Here is a 17252-nt window from a genome sequence, read left to right as displayed (position 1 = left end):
GTCTGGTAAGAATCTGCTCATAGATCGTCAGGAAGGTTTCAGTGATTCTAATCATTCATAATTTTCATTCAGACTTTACCCTGAGAATAATTTAAGCCTTCAGAGTCACTGATAGGTTTCTATATCAGACAGTGATCCTGCAGTAGAACAGTAACAAGAGCTTTCGTTGGACAACATTTAATCTTCTCAGAAAATAAATCTGTTGCTGCAATTTTTGGAGAAAATCCCGTCAGCACAAAGGCGTCACACCAGTGTGCATATTTCACAATAATAAGCCCGTCAGATGTCAGTGATTTATATTTTTAAAAACTACAGCACCAAATTCACAATCCATAATGTCCATTAATGATCTGAAAGCGTGACGAGACACCTCAAGTTAAACCTCAACTGTGTTTAAATCTGACGCCTACAAAATATCAGACTCACTTTTATATATTTGAGAAACTCTAATAAATGATTAAATTAATATATAAACACATTAAAATATGGTTTAGACTTTTCATATTTGAGTTAAATCAGATGGTTTAATATAAAATTCACAGAGGCAATATTAGGGTTAGACAATAATTCAATAATATTATTTATTGACTTTTCAGTGAAATTGTTCTGTGATGTTATAACTAAATTATAATGACCATGATTAAAATAGTTTTATGGGATTAAATTCAGACGGTGGATTATTCATTTGAATATTTTTCATTTACACACATTTGTTATATCATGACATACTGATATTGTAAAAATTAGTATTGTGATATTGATTTCACATATAATCCAGCCTTAATGTTGCAGTCAAAGAATAACTGCACAATATATTTTATAGTAAGTCTACAGTGTAGATATGACTGTGGTCAAATGTAGAGAACAAATCCTTCTGTAATTTATTACATTTATTAAAAATCTTCCACTTTTTGTTGCTCCAGCTAAACAAATGGTTTATTTAGTTTGTTTATTCCAAGCAGCTTATTTTTTTTTCGTGTACAAACTTTAATAAAAACGTGTTTTTTACTGTCGGACTCGATGTTTGACGCTATGAAGAGTTGGACTGAACATGAAAAACTTCTTGTGTCTCTGTCCTACATTAATGAAATGTAGGCCGAGTCCATCTGTCAGCTCTCTGCTGCTGGCTGGCCTTCCTCACACTGTACATCATGCTAACGCTAACAGCACAGCGTCACATGACTGGCGGCCTACTGGCGGACATGTGTTGTTGTCAGCGGACGGCTCAGTTTCCAGCCAAACCTTCGCACTACGATTCAATTACCATCTCCAACACATGCACTGTTTTTTCTTCTCCCATTGTCACTTGGAAATAACAAGTTTCTCTTAGCGCCTGAAGGCACCGGGAGGCGCTGGCTGGGGTTTGTGCTGTGAACACCGGTGGGGTAAAACATGGCGTCCTTCCCGGTGGCCGCCCGGTTGCCAGGATTGGGGGGCTTCCTGTCTCCCTGCGCATGCCAGAGAGACAGAAGGGCAAGGTCAGCAGACAGATTGAGAGACGAGCGGTCGCAAGCCCGAACCTCATTAGCAACTTTACCGAGGGGAACCCGGCTACTGGTCCAAGTGATGGAAACAACTTGGTAATTGGGCCCAAAGGTGGCGTTGGGCAACAGGCCCATAAAGGGAAAACTGGGATGGGAGGGCTCTGTGAGTGTGTATGTGTAAGAGAGAGAGAGAGAGGGAGTGTGCAGCAGGACAGGCAGCCATCCATTTGGCTGAAGGCGTTGGACCGAGCCTGCAGTGACTGTGGCGCCCTCGCCCCCGAGTCGCAGCGTCGAGGGTCAGCGGCGTTCTCCACAGAGACACAACTCCACCAGAGGATCCACTAACTGGTTCCTACAGGACACATGATGATGTTTGGGGAGCAGAGCCAAACTTTTGTCAGTTTTTTTCCTTCTTGACAACAGTTGCAGATAAACAACTAACGGTCTAAAAGTGAAGAGATGAAACATGGAGGAGGAGGAGGAGGAGGAGGAGGAGGAGGAGGAGGAGGGAGCCGGTGGAAACCTGCCCAGTGGGACACAAGTTTCAACATCCGTCCAACTAACATAAAGATGTTTTTCTGAACAATTTTTGATGTTTGATGGTAAAAACAGAGAGATATAGAGCAGCAGAATGATAGAAAAAATAATATTTTCCATTCAATTATTGAGATGAAATAATTTGTTTTGTTTTGTATGAATGAATCAATTAGCTCCACCTTCAACATCCTCACTCATTCAATTTTTTGGTCTCTTTGGTGGAGGCCTGGAGCGACGGTGGCAGCAGGACAGGAATGTTCCGTCTACAGTAGAAGAAGTAGAGGAATCAGGTTATCTTCTAAATTAATTGATGAATCATTTATAGTCTATAAAATGTCAGAAAATTGTGACTAATGTCCAACACAGTTTCCAGTTCAAGGTGACGATTTCAAATTTCTTGTTTGGTCCGACAGTCAAAGCCAAAATATGTTGAGTTTACTATCTTAAAAGACAAAAAAAAAAGAAAACCAGCAAATTTTTGCACATTTTACATTTTTGTTTTAAACCAAACTTGCAGATTCCTGTGAAGTGTGCACAGATTATGGATTTATCTCCAAACGCAGCACAGTGCGAGGTGTATTTGCAGGTCGCGGTTGCAGTTATTAGTGAAATGCGTCTTGATGAAAGAGTAATTTGATGAAACGGGGCAGAGAATCAGTTGAAAACACACCATCCTTTCACTCTGAGCTTCCCCTTGTGTTTCTATAAGTCTAAAGCAGCCATGAAAGGTTAACTCCCTGCCTGGATCCCTCGGGGGGCGCCTGCACTCCTGCCACCTCACCCCCTCCCCTCCTCACTGCCTCCTTCTAGCTGGTAGCATAAAAACCTGTTTGGGGACAGTGCATCTGCTCCCTGTGCACGGCGGCATGAAATGGCATAAGTCCCTTCAATCTGCTCCGTCCCGCTCCCCCCCCCCCCGTCAGAGACAAAGAGGCCGTCTCTCCCTAAGCGCTGGGCTGGAAGGGACAGACGTGGACGGAGAGAGGGAGGCAGTGGCGGCCTCGGCGCTGCCACGGCCCCTGGCGAAGTGGCCGCGGCCCCATTTTACACCTGATTAGGAAACACATGCAGGGCCACTAGACATATGCTTCCCCAGCCACACCACAGAGTCCCTGACGGATGGGCAACACATGGAGGAAAAAGGGCGGAAAAGGCCAGACGACATTCTCTGGGAATTCCCAGGGCAGTGTGTGTGTCGGAATACCAGCACGGGATTAAAGGACCGAGAATCACTATATTTATATATAGACTCCATCAGTCTGCTGCATGTAAATAAATGCACAAATATCTTTTTTACTACTTTCCATCATCAGTCTAAAACCTGAATAGTGCCGAAATGTTGTAGTTGTAAAAGTTAATCACAACAATTTTGATTTATTAATCATTTAAGTCATTTATCAGGCAACAACGCTCTGGTTCCAGCTTCTTAAACGTGAAAGTTTTGTGTTTTATATCATTGCAAACTGAAAATCTTTGACTTTGGAGAGACAGAAAAATAAAGATGTTAGCTTGGACATTGAGAAACTGTTATGATTTGAAGGACTAAATGAATAAATGTTAGTAGCATTGTGAGCCATAACCTAATTTAAAATACGACTAAAATCATACAAGTCGTGCCTCTTTGTAGTCAAGAATTTATGTCAAAGTGATTTTATATATTTACACCAAAGAGCTTTAATATACGTGTTTTACTGACAGTTGGGACAAATGGAGAACGTGACACATGACACGCTTCGGCCTGATTTTGGAAACACGGCTGAATTATTTGAGCAGGATTATTGACAGAGGAGGCAGCTTTCTGACCTTTCTTTTAGTTTTTGATGTATGTTTGGAGCAGAAAGAGACAGACAGAGTTCTTCCTCACAGCATGAAAGTGTCTAAATTTAAATATTCAACTTATTTAGACGTCTACAAGCTTCTTGGCGTTAGTTTTCATTTTCAGTTGAATTATTTTAAATATGAGGACGCTCCATGTAATGATTTATCTTTATATCCAGCAGCTCCTCTGTTACTTTCACTGTCTGCTATCATCACAATATTATACTTTGATGCATTTATGCCTTTATTAGATGCAACAGTAGAGAGATGACAGGAAACAAGGGTGAGCTGTGAAAGTGGAAAAACAAGCAACTCAATATGTCGTTGTGGAAGTTACAGAGCGACCCCTGTGACCTTTGACCTTTTACCTCTGACACTGAGACGTCCATGAAGCGGTCCGTCCACAGCCACCAGGTAGACGGCGTCTATGTTGTCATTGTCGACTATCTGCAGCTCCTCCCACGTGATTGGTCGAGACTGACCCTCCAACAGGTCCAGACCTGAGACGCCAGAGATAAAAAAAAAAAAAAACGAGAATAAGATATCAAAATAATTTACTGTAGAGCTCCTCTTACATAATGTGTTTTATCTGTCTATTGCTACAGTTTCATTTACTTTTTTTAGATTCTGACAGGAGTTAAGCAGCAAACACATCTGCTGTGATGTTTTACATACAGTACCCATGTTCCAGGAGACTCTGGGTGCGTTTGTTTCAGCCACCCTGATGGAGATGTGGACCATGATAGGCGGGCTGATCATATAGGAACCATCTATCACCTGGAACTCCACCTTACAGAAAATAGATTAACAAAATATTTCAAGATATATGACATGTACATGAGGTACACTTAATTAAAGCAAGCAAGCAAAGTTTATTTATATAGCACCTTTCACAGACACCAGTTACACAGTGCTTCGCAGTCAAAGAAATAAAATAAGATAAAATAATATAAAATAATGTGTAATAAATATAAAATAAAATAAAATCAGAATAAAGAAAAGCAAAGACACCAGATAAAATACACAAGTAGAGCAAATAAAATGGACAAATTAAGATAAAATAGAACATACTACCCAAATGCCCGTCTGAACAAATGGGTTTTTAGCTGCTTTTTAAAGGAGTCTACATTATCCAAGGACCTTAAGCTTGTTTGAAAGAGTTTGACTGATATGAATCCACATTTTGTGTGTTTCCCTACCTCCCTCTTGCAAAAGGTTTACTAGATTAGTTAATTTAAGAGTGACAGCAGGTTCCACTGTTTTCAGTTTTGAATCTGAGTATGAATCTAGCAGTGCGAAGCTAACTGTGAGCTACATTACAAGCTAGCGAACTAGCTAGCCCACCACCTAAACAAGCAGATTTAACAACAGTTACACCAACTACACAACACTGTATCACGACTGACAGCAAAACAACCCACAGAACTTAGAAACTGAATAAGCTAAAAGGATATTTTTTTTGTCTGTTGTGCTGGCTCTCTGTATATACACTTATCTTGTGCGCTAAAATTAACCAAAAGGTGGGAATGAATTGTATCTTGTGTGCACACGATAGCATTTCAAGCACTCGATGTAGCAAAAGGTGGCTTCGATATATATATTCTTTCTCTCTGTGGCCCTTCTGGGGCTCCATAGTTTAGCAATACTTTAAACTAGCATCTTCTTACTTTAAGCTAACAGTTAAAAAAAAAAAAAAAGTGTGGTTCAAGTTAGCCAATGGTTTGGTTTAGCAGCTAAAACAGTTTGGATCTGGTTTAGCAAAGCAGTTTGTCTGGGTTATTTATTTTGTACTCTGAGATTTGCTAACTTCTCTGGTAATTTACTTTGCCACTCAAATCCTACGATTGTGACAATCATCCAAATTAATTTATTTGGCACAAAATTCTTCTGTCACAAATGATCATGTGACCGAGCCCGAATAAAAAAAATTTACCTCTTGCTACCCGCACTACACAGTGTGAAGCTGATTTTTTGTAACACAGGTTTTTCTCATTTCATTACTCACCACACTGATCAGTATTATTAATCTAATGATGTCATATATATAATAATATATCAGTCAGAGGGACTAAACCACTACTTTTACTGCAATACTTTAACTACATCAAGCTCATAATACTTATGTACTTTTACTGCAATACTTTAACTACATCAAGCTCATAATACTTATGTATTTCTACTGTAGTAGGATTTTTCATGCAGGACTTTTACTTGTAATAGAGTAATTTTACATTGCTGTATTGGTACTTTTACTTTAGTAAAGGATCTGAATACTTCTCCCACCACTGACCACCAGTACCTCATAGTTCCTGCGGTTTGGTTGGCTGCTGTTGGGCGGCTGGTAGGCCACCTTCATCTCATGGAGGTCCAGCCAGCTGAAAGACCTGATGGGCTTGGTGTGGTCGTCCAGGTGGGTAATGTAACCCTCGGCAGGTGGGACGGTCACATTGAACACCAGCCTCTCCTGTGGTGTCTCGTGGTCCTTGGCGTCCAGGGTGGCAGTGGTGAGCGGGGTGAGGATGAACTGGTCCACCTCCAGGATGAAGGAGGCCATGAAGGCGGCCTGAGGCGGCTGGTTCTGCATGGCTCCATGGATCAGAACCGGCAACCACACCGCCTCCGTCTGGGAGAGAGGGAATGGTTAAAGTGAAGATAAAAGATAAATCTACTTTCCCACAAAGTTGTTTTTCCAAAGCTGGTGCATGCTTTTTATTCCAATTTGTGTAAATCTGCATCTCTTTTGAGACACATATGTACATTTTAACACAACATACATCACGTATAATGCAACACATACTGCCACAACTTTTGCTGTCGTATGTGGTGTTAAAGAGGCAAGTGATGCTCCAGAATATACAATCAGATGTGTTAGAAATGACGGTTCTTTGCAGTAAAGACGCTGTTTATGTGCTAACAAGGAGAGAAGAAAAGGTTTTTACATTTAGGGTTTTGGAAGCGTTTTGAACCCCTGCAGAATCTCCTGCTCTGCATCCTTCCACATCCACAGAGCTGAGAAAAGCTCATGAAAGTGGGATTGCACCTTTTGACTGCCAATAACCCTCTCTACGTCTGAGATGCTAATCTCGCCTGGAAAACAGTCACATCCGACTTGGATATGACAGAATATGCAGTTTATCAACTTTGTTCAATTAAAGTACTTTTGAGTAGCGTTACTACACTGACTTGCTTTCCTCCAACCTGCTATTTTCTACACTGTGGTCAAAGATGTGTTGATGTTTCCTCTACTGTCAATTTTAACTTTATAAAACCTTTCAATATCAGTCTTTCTCCTTTACCAATCTACTTTTTTCAGGGTTAATTTCTGAATGTTGCTCGTACCTCCAACAAGGTCCTGGTCGCCTGCTCCCGCAGCTCCACCCTGATGGGGATGTAGTCGATCTCTGGTGACGGAGGGCTGAGGTGCTGGTACTTCAGACCGGATCTCAGGAAGTCCTGGCAGCTGGTTTTGAGGAAACGAACCTCCTTGGTGTCGTGAAGACAGGGTTTGTTTCCCGGGCAGAGCTCCGCCGTCTCTCGGCCTGAAGGAGGACGACAAACAGAAGGTCGACACCTGCAGTAGATGCTGCACACACGAGCATTTAGAGCATATTTAAGTTTTATTTTTCTACTTTTAATTTTGTTTGTTTGTCATGTTTATAGCATTACTTTTTTTTGTTTACATTTATACATTTCATTTTTTATTTTGTATTTGATTTTATGTATTTAATTTATTAAATTTAAAAATATTCATTTAATTTTTCCTCTTTTTTCTTGTCTTTCATATAATTTTTCTTTTGCTATCTGAAAAGTTTTGCACATTTTTGCAGTTTCTCTCTGTTTCACTCTGTTGTTTTATTGTACAGCACTTTCTAACAAATTTGTACTTTTTTTAGATGAATTTTTTTGGCATTATTCAAATTTAAATTAAAAAAAAAGCAAAGAATCGTCTATGAATCCCATTAATACCCATTAGTATTAAGGGGTCTGAGGGGTCGTGAGATGATTAAGCTTCATAGACCTGCGTGTGTGTGTGTGTGTGTGTGACGTACCCTTCCTCAGTGTGGAGTCTTCCTCCTTCACCAGCTGTCCCAGAGCGGGGGTGTCGGTGTCGGAGGTCATCAGTCTGACGGTGCAGACTAGGTCAGCCGTGGTTCGGATGTTCAGGACGGAGCTGTCGATGGCGTTGGATAAACCGTAGAACTGAGGAACCACCAGCGGAGCGCTGCCCAGCTCCACCACGCTGGACCCCGAGTCCACCACCCGGACCAGCAGAACCACCGTCTCCACCAGTGTGTCTGAGGACGTGAACCTGAACACAGACGCCAAACAGCGTGTCGCAACACAATCTAATATTAGGCTTAAAATCAGTTTAATACAGTTAAATACATCCTTTGAATATTTTATCTTACCTCTAATGATCTTACAAGATAATTAAATGTTTGAATGAGACTTAGTCCAACTTTTACAACTAATATTACAGCTTCTACTGTTCTGCAACAACTTCCACTACAACAGCTGTTTACTACCACTGTTACCTCCAGTATTACTGCTACTATTAATACCACTGAAGCAAAGCAAAGGTTTGACCAATTCTCAAAGCATTATGGGATCTCTTTTTTTAAATGTTTTTTTTGCCACCAAGACTACAGATACAACACAAAGTGCTCGCTCACGACAACAAGTGAGGCTGCTGCAGGAGTTTAGCCGACTTTGCTGCATTTAACACCGGAGCTCAGAGCAGGAAACAGTTGCTGTGCATCGCACTTTCTTCTGTTTCCACCACAGTTATGTATTTAGATCATTCAGAGACAAGAATCTATAAAAGTTTACAACCTGTCATGTTGTCACCCTGTGTTACTCTGTGTATAAAGACATGGGTTTATCAACTAATCATCAACTCAGCAGTGTTTAGGGTGCAGTCTTAACTACTACACTGCTGCTGACTGACCTGTAGACTCTCAGCAACACTGTGTCCTCGTCCAGCAGAGGACTGCCATTGTGGACGTACTTCACCTCGTCCTCCAGGAAGCTGCAGTCAAACACCTGCAAACAACACAGAACAAAGCACCAGTAATATCACTGTACTGGTGCTGGAAGCAGTCCCGTCCCACAGACGATGGCGGCTGACTAACTGATGGAGAATTTCTACACTGCGATGGACATGAAACTCTTCTGATTGACTTTAACTCACCTGTGGAGTCAGCCTCCCAACTCTCTGAGTGATGGGCTCGTTCATCACCACCTCCACCTTACAGTCTGCGGCAGGATCCACGCTGATCTTCAGCTCCTTCTCGCTGATAAACACCGAGCGACCCCTGGCGACCTCCACACCCGAGTTCACAACAACCAGACTCCTGCTGCAGACAGCCGCCACCGCTGCCAGCAACAACAACAACACGCCGGCAGCAGACATTTTAGGTTCAGCTTCTTGTTTTACAGTTTCACAGAAGTTGTATTCCAAAGCAAAGTCTCAGTGTTTTCCCATTCAGTCTGCTGCAGCCCACATCCTGCTGTTTTGTCTAGTGTCACTGCAACCTGCAGAGGAGAGAAGACGAGTTTACATTCATGTGGTTAAAAACAAGTACAACTCTCAGACAATGTGCACACAAAGCTAATTTGGAAAGTTTGGAGGTAGTTAAAGATCACTGTCCACATTCAAACCTAAACTAAGTGAATCTCTCTTTTCTGTTAGGAAAACAGCTGCCAACATGATCGACTCCTTTCACATTAAAGGACAAATATTCTGCACATTTCCAGCTCTATATTTATATTCTGGGGCTCTACTGGAATATCTTTGCATGATTTCCAGTTAAAAACTCCTTATTTATCTTCTACTGGTCCTTTATGCAGCCCCTCAGTTCAGCCTCTGTCTGAAACAGGCCGTTTTAGCTCCTGTCTCTTTAAGGCCCCGCCTCCTGATGAGCCCACTCTGTTCTGATTGGTCATCTTTCAGGAAGCTTCCTCCGGCTCCGGAGGCTACGTAAACAAACTATAGTAGCAGGATTTCACTTCTTTTTCTCCTTCTTTACTCCAAATGTCAACTTCTTAAATCCATCCGTACATGTTGGAGCTGAATAACACATGGAAACACCTTAGCAACCACCTTAGCAACCAAGGCTAACAATGGACGGCTGTTAGTTGGCATGGTGGGTAGACAAAACAGTCACAAACGAAGCGTTCAGAGTGGGTTGAAGCCCTGGAGCATTTTTATATACATTAACCTCAAGTTTTGGACCTTTGACAATGTTTAATATTCAACATTATAACAGTATAAAAATAACAGAAAACATGATATGTCCCCTTTAAGCATTTGATCCACTCTTAATATAAAAACACTAATTAGTGGAGCTTAAAATCATTTTAAACTTCAGACTCTCTCCAGCCTTAACAAATAAAATTTGATGGAGTCAAAAGCTATCAGCTGTAAATCTGACCCTTGACCTTTCCCAACTCCTTACCTGAATCTAATGATGTCAAAAATCCCCAGCAGCTCCAAACCATCTACCTCTTTTGCTGCTTAAAAACAATCAGCTATGCAGCTCTAAACCTCTTCGACTGCCTTTAGCCCACACCAAAACTCCTCTAAATCCTTCAGACCCTTTAAAAAAACTCCCAGCATGCAGTTGGCAGGCCCAGCTTGTTTCCCCCCGCTGCTCCACACTCCCAGCCGGAAAACGCTTTCACCCTCCATTTCACTTCAAACTAAAGCCCACTGCAGGAAACAAGGGGTTAATCTGCGTGACCCCGCAGAGGTGCTGGAAGTGGCATGGGACGGGTGGAGCGGGGGAGAGGAGGGGGATGGGGGGGGGGGGGGGGGTGTTTTCAGGATCAAAGCAGGGCACCAACTGGAGCCGGCGTGTCACTTCCCATCCAGCCAGACGAGCGTCGGTTCGTTAGTTTGAGGTTTCAGCTGGATGTGTGTTAACCTCTGGCTCTGTGGTGAACTGCACGGTGACGCTCAGCTGCAGCTCTGAGAAAACAGACCTTACATGGCGCTGAGGACGTCAGATTTTTATGATGCTGTCACAGAGAGTTACAGAAAACTTTAATGAAAACTTTTTTTTTTAATTTGTTTTGTCTTGGATTTGTTTTTGGTTTTTAAAGTTTGCTAAATCACTGAAATTCAAAGAAGTCTTGAGATCTTTTACTTTAGCAAGAGTACTACAATAACAATACTCAATTACAAGTAAAAGCCTGCAATAACTTACTGGTAGTAAAAGAGGTTTTCCTCACTGTAATCATTCCTCCTGTTCATACTGGATATTAAAAGATCCTTCAAATGTGCTTTAATGGAAGTGATGGAGGCCAAAATCCACAGTGTGTCCACACAGTCATTTAAAAGTCTGTGTGAAGCTTCTATTCAGCTTCAGCAGTCTGAGTTAGTCATATCAAGTGGATATCTGACACATTTACAGTCTTTTTAGCATCAAATTCCTCTTTGTGTTTCCTCGGACAGTGTTTCCCTGTTGAGCTGCAGGTGGAAGTATAGTAACAAAAAGAGGAACTTTGGCACTAAAAAGACTGTAACGTTGAAAGATATCTACTTGATTTGACTCATTTGGACGCTGAAGCTTCATATTAGCTTCAGATAAACTTTTAAATATATTTTTGCACAGAGGGAGGACTGTGGTTTGTCCTCCATCACTTCCATTGTAAGGTCATTATGAAGGGATCTTCTAATGGTCAGTATGAACAGGAGGAATGATTACAGCAAGAAAAACAGCTTTAATGTTCATTTGGGCTCCTGACAAAAGTACAATTTTTCCATCTGAAATGTTATAAAGTAGCATAAAATGGAAATATCTGAAAAAAAGATGAAAATGAACAATATTCATGTTTTAATTGATTCAAAATATGGATTATTATGACATTTTGTACAGACATTCATGATCCCCAGATGATGAATCCATACACTTTTGTTCTAGCATGTAGCTAGCTTAGCTCAAAGTACTCCTGTTCCAACTTTACATAAAACAATAAAGTTTTATGTCAGTTTTAGTTTTAGTAGAAGTCTGGTTGTGTTTAAATTGTCTTCAGACAGATAAAAGTTTGGAAATTCCTTTACTCCACAGTCGACTGTTTTCACTTCCCTGTCATTTCTCTGAGAATAATTTATATTCTAATCTCACCTGCGGTCTGTCGTCTCTGCAGAAATGACTAAGCGCTGGATCCAAAACAGCAGGATTTAGACCGAGGCAGGACGTCTGTTAACTGATCCACCAGCTGCTGCGATGGCTGGAAGTGACTCACTGCTGCGGCCGAACGGGGGAACACATACCGCTGCTCCGAGGTGAACTGAATCGGTTCTGAATGAAACATGATAATTAACTTCAGATCTGACCACAGTCGGACCCACACAGCCCTTTGAACACTGATGCTGACAGTTTCTGGACTCAGGCTGTCTGTAGCTGTAACTGTGAACACATTCAAAAGCTTTCAATGTGATTATTTTCATTCCAGACATCAGAAGTATTTAGTTTATCCTTCATATTTCCATGTTTTAAGCTTTTAATCACCACAAGACACTAAAACTCTCCACTAAAACACAGCCTACTACTAATAGCACTACTACAACAACTACTACTGCAATTACAAAGGTTACAAATACTGTTGCTACTGAAGCTACATCTGCTAATGCTACTGTTACAGCTCCACTCATTACTGGTATTATACCAGTAATAGATTATGCTACAAGCTAATTTCCAGATCTGTGGAGTCATAACATAATATTTACATCTAAACGATGACAGTTAACAAAAACATGAAGTCAAGCTAAACTTTAGCTTTATCATTAGCTATCATCATTATTAATTATTCATTTTTAATTGACATTGTGTGTGTGTGTGATGTGCTGTTGTGTGTGGCTTTGTATTTTGTATGGTGTGTTTGTTTGTTTGTTTTTGCTTTTTACTGTTTGTTGTTGTGTTGTTGTATGTTTTGATTGTAATGGACTACAGCTGTGACTTAGCTTCAAGCTAACTCTGGTGCAGTGCATCATTTATGCTTAATACTAAATCAAATCAAATTTTAAAAGCTGCTATCATCTCATCAATATGTATCTAAATCTACCTTTTAATTTCAGTAACTTGTTATGCAGGCTGTTGGAAAGAATCCAGATGTTTCCACTAAAATGTCCAAAAACATCAGTTTGTAGTTTTATTAAAATATATTTTTATTTATACAAAAAAAATAGGAAAAATTCTAATTTTAGTTTCACTGTGAGTGATACTGATCAAATCCTGAACAGCATAATTTAATCAAATCTTAACTCCAAACAGTGAATTACACAGATGTGGTGACAAAAACAAATGTCAGTCACTCATCCGTGTCGTCATCTGCATATAAAGTGATTTTATCTGTTTGTACATGTGTTTAACTCTTGAGTTTATTTGTCTGTATGTGAGTTTGTCTCCAGCAGTGTTGGGAGGTTTACTCCTGAAATGAAACAGGTGACAGGTTACTAGTCACTCTGTTAAAATGTAATAAGTAATGTAACTATTTTAATTACGTCATCGAAGTAATGTAACTCATTACATTTGATTACTTTTTGATTACCAGTAACAACACTGATTACTGTCAAACGTTTATTAAAAGTTCTTCAGTATAACTTGAATTAAGATGTGAATGTTTTGATTTTAAAGCATCAAATTATTGTTGAATTTCCTGCACTGAAAGGCAACATGGCCGACTCAGGCTGCTCAGAGCAAACGCGCTGATTTGATTGGCGGACGAGAGGCAGTGCAAATTCAAACAAGAGAACCAATCAAAAACAACGTACTGCTAAATGAACGGAGCCTGTCTAGCATGTAGAGACAGACGGCTCCTTGGTGTCGCACTCAAATCTGTCCTTCACTGACCCGCAAATACGCCAGAAGACAAAGCTACAGAATGAACATTATATTATACATACAAGCTTTTTACCAAAAAGAACATATTGTAATAACTAACATTTTGATTAGTAGCTGTAATTTAACTGCAACGGATTATAATTACATTTATTTTGTAATTTAATTACGTAACAATGTTATATGTAACTAGTTTCTCCAACACTGGTCTCCATATGTGAGTCTATCTGTCCGTACGTTAGTTTATTCATGTCCTAAACAAACATTTATTTGTCCATAGCTGAATTTATCTGTTTGTACATGAGGTTAAGTGTTTATCCTTGAGTTGATCAGTATGTGCAGTGAGTTTATTTGTCCATTAGAGACGTGCATCTCCATCACGGAGGCCAATAAGATACGCATCTCGATGCATTGCCAATAATCTGATATATTAAAGATACATATGAAGGTACATATGAGGGTTTGATATTATTAAAGTATACATCAAATCATAAATCAACTAAAAAAAGCACCATTTTTACTTTACATATTTGTTTCTCTACTACTGCGACTCAGAAAGCGTCTCATTCATGCTGTTTCTTTTTGACCTCCTTGGACCTTTCACAAACAGGCCGTTTCACAAGTCCTTTGTGGTGTAACGTTCTCTGTCTCCAGTTTACATGCATAAACTCCATGACCCAAACAATAACTGTCAAAATACTTTAATAATTCAGTTACTCCGACATGCGGAACAATAATTCTAGAGCGCAAGTTTCACCCAGAACATTTTGGCGACGCGCCACTTAGCTGTAGCATGCTAGCATCCTCTAGAAACAGTTTACAGAGTAGAAATTAATCTAAATATCAAATTATTGGTCAAATTTCTAAATAGTAAAGACATAGGGCCTCTACTTATAATTATATATAAATAAATCAGATTTTACAGATGCAAAGATGTTGGAAACGATGTATCGCAAGTTCATTTCAGATCGTATCCGGTGCACACTTTTTTTAATCGGGGCAATGAAATCGTGAACGAGTTTATATGCAAGTTTATTTGTCTGTATGTAAGTTAATGTGTCTATAAGTGAGTTTATCAGTCCGTAACAGGAGTTTACCTGATCATACAATGAGTTTAACTGTTTATCTTTGTCCATATGTAAATGTATGGTCCATCGGTGAGTTTATCTGTATATAAAGGGACTTTATCTGTTTGAGTTATCTGAGTTATCTGTTTGTATGTGAGTTTATCTGCCTTTATGAGATGTTATCTGTTTGTATGTGAGTTTATCTGTTCATACACAGAGTTTATCTGTTGATTCAGTCAGTTTCTCTCTTACAGTGAGTTTAGTCCGCAGCAGCTCTGTGCTGTTGTGCAACAGGTAGCAGCTGCAGCCCTGCAGGAGTTTAACATACTGCAACAAAACACTGCAGAGAAAGTTTCCACTAAACTTCTGCGGCTCTAATCACATCCTCAGCCTGTAAACCTGGGGGGGACACACTTCCATGAATGTGTGTGTTTACGAGTGTGTGAGAGTTTTAGACTAGAAAGAAGCTAAAAACAGAGAACTGAGAGAATGAAAAAGGGAGGAAATTCCCTAATTTTCCTCTAATCTGTGATTCTTTTCTGTTTGCGGCCTGTTGGAGGTGTGTGTCGGCCCGACAGAGGCAGTGTGTGAAAGTGTGTGTGTGTGTGTTGGTTGGCACCTACCTCCAGTTGTTGTGAGCTCCTGTGTTCGTCTCCGTCTTCTTCACCTTCTGCACACGCTCAGAGGAAGAGGAATGCTGTCACACACACACACACTTCACACCCACTGTTTGCCACCACCACCACCACCCCCCCACTCCACGACGTCTGGCATCCCCCAACAGAAAGAAAAGAGAGGGGGTAAACTGTGAGATAGGGAGAACAAATGGCGAGCGAGTCTCCTCGTCTGGTTGAGTCTGTCCTAAAGCCACAACCAGAAAGAGAGAGAGAGAGAGAGAGAGAGAGAGAGAGAGAGAGAGAGAGAGAGAGCAGACAGGAAATGTGCTGAGAGGTTTCCAAGACTTATATTTTTACAGCCCCCCCATCTCTCTGCCTCTGTGTCTTTATTTCACTCCCTCTGTGACGCAGATAAATGTGAAATTCCACCTTTTGCTCTCCACATTAAACTCCTGCACACACTGGACTACAACTACCTGAAGGCCTCGTGTGTGATTTAGAAGTTCTTTACAAGTGTTTTTCCCCCAATTCTTTATTTCCATTTCAAATTTTTGTTTGCACAAAATCCTCATTGTTACCCAACAAAGAAACATGACTCTCCTGGATGATGTAACGATCCTAAAGGTTTATGTTACGTTTTAGTTTCTATAATAATCTGCAAAATAAAGTTTTCTCTTGTTATCAAAACATTCCGTTTTTCTTCCCCCTCTGCTGTGTGCATTGATGCATGTGTAGCTGATGTTCTCTGCTCTGTCAAGTGGTCAATGAAATGCATCACTCAGAGGAGGCCAACTTTGCTTGGCTTCCCTTAGAGAAACAAAGTTAAAGTTTTAGCCAATCAGATTGAGGCTGAAGGGTCGATTCATCGTTAAAAAAAAAACCTGGCAGGCTTCTCGATAATCAAATCAATGTCGTTGGGCAGTTGTTTTTTTTTTTATGACAACACATCATCATTATAAAAACAAACAAACAAAAAAAAGCTTGCTGTGAGTGTTCAACAAGCTAGCTAACCATACGTAGCGCCGGCAGAAACCGTTAGCAAGTTAGCAGAGTGGATGGAGAGAAGGACCTCAAGACTCTTGTAAAAAACAATTTAACTAAGAAAAACAAACAGAATCAAATCAAACAGAACGGCTGCATTAAAGGGATACTATAGAAGTGGGGTTGTATGAGGTAGTTACCCATAGACAGAGTCCTACCTGCAGTAGATGGGAGTCAACACGCTCCCAGTTTGAAGAAGCAGGCAGGAGTTCTGGCACTAAAGCTAAGAACTGTACTGCTTTGGACAAAACATATTTTAGCCACCTAAAAAAATCAATATTAGAATAAGTATATGCTATATTTACAATATTTTTACTATTTTCCTTTGGCACTACATTTTCTCAACCATGGAACTATCCCTACGCATCCTGCACACACTGTTACGCCACAGCAGCACTTTCTGAACCATATAGCTGATCTGCAGTACTCCTGCCTGCTTCTCCAGACTGGGAGCATGCCGATAAGGTAATACACTGAATATACCTCATGCAACCCCACTTCAAAAGATCCGATATATCCCTTTAAACCAAGACCACTTCCTCTCAAGGGTCTCTGTGTGGTTCTTCTGCCCATTTCCAGAAACAACTTGGAAACACTAGTGTGGACAAAAATTGTTTTCACATGAAAACAGCGTTTTTAAATGTAGACAACTTGATAGTGAAAGAAGCAGAGCAGAGATAACCTGTTCTCCTCTCTTACCCCGTTGGACAGAAGTGGATTGCTTCTGCAGGTGTTGAAAGAAAAACAGTTTAATGGAAGAACCAGCAGTCGAAGATCAACTTGACCTGATTTTTTAAATTCAACAATAACAGTAACAGACAGCTGCTTAATGGAGTAGTAAAT

General features: G+C 40.4%; 1 protein-coding gene across 3 annotated transcripts in view; it reads right to left on the bottom strand.

Annotated features, from left to right (window-relative positions):
• frem1b (Fras1 related extracellular matrix 1b) overlaps positions 1–15624 on the bottom strand; it is a 66550-nt gene extending 50926 nt beyond the window's left edge. The window contains exons 1-9 of one of the 3 annotated variants that reach the window (XM_067596075.1): positions 15375–15624; positions 11969–12145; positions 9031–9374; positions 8788–8882; positions 7889–8148; positions 7179–7378; positions 6139–6462; positions 4520–4628; positions 4208–4339 (exon numbers count right to left, since the gene is read on the bottom strand). In XM_067596075.1, the coding sequence (XP_067452176.1) occupies positions 4208–4339; positions 4520–4628; positions 6139–6462; positions 7179–7378; positions 7889–8148; positions 8788–8882; positions 9031–9252 (1342 nt within the window). In that variant the 5' untranslated portion in view covers positions 9253–9374; positions 11969–12145; positions 15375–15624. The remainder of the gene's footprint in view (positions 1–4207; positions 4340–4519; positions 4629–6138; positions 6463–7178; positions 7379–7888; positions 8149–8787; positions 8883–9030; positions 9375–11968; positions 12146–15374) is intronic. The other 2 variants (XM_067596077.1, XM_067596076.1) reach the window with 2 other exon arrangements.
• Positions 15625–17252: the final 1628 nt, after the last annotated feature.

Source organism: Thunnus thynnus, chromosome 8, assembly GCF_963924715.1.
Source record: "Thunnus thynnus chromosome 8, fThuThy2.1, whole genome shotgun sequence".
Lineage (NCBI taxonomy): Eukaryota > Metazoa > Chordata > Actinopteri > Scombriformes > Scombridae > Thunnus > Thunnus thynnus.
Note: the sequence above shows the minus strand (reverse complement) of the source record. Positions and strands in the feature narration are given on the sequence as shown.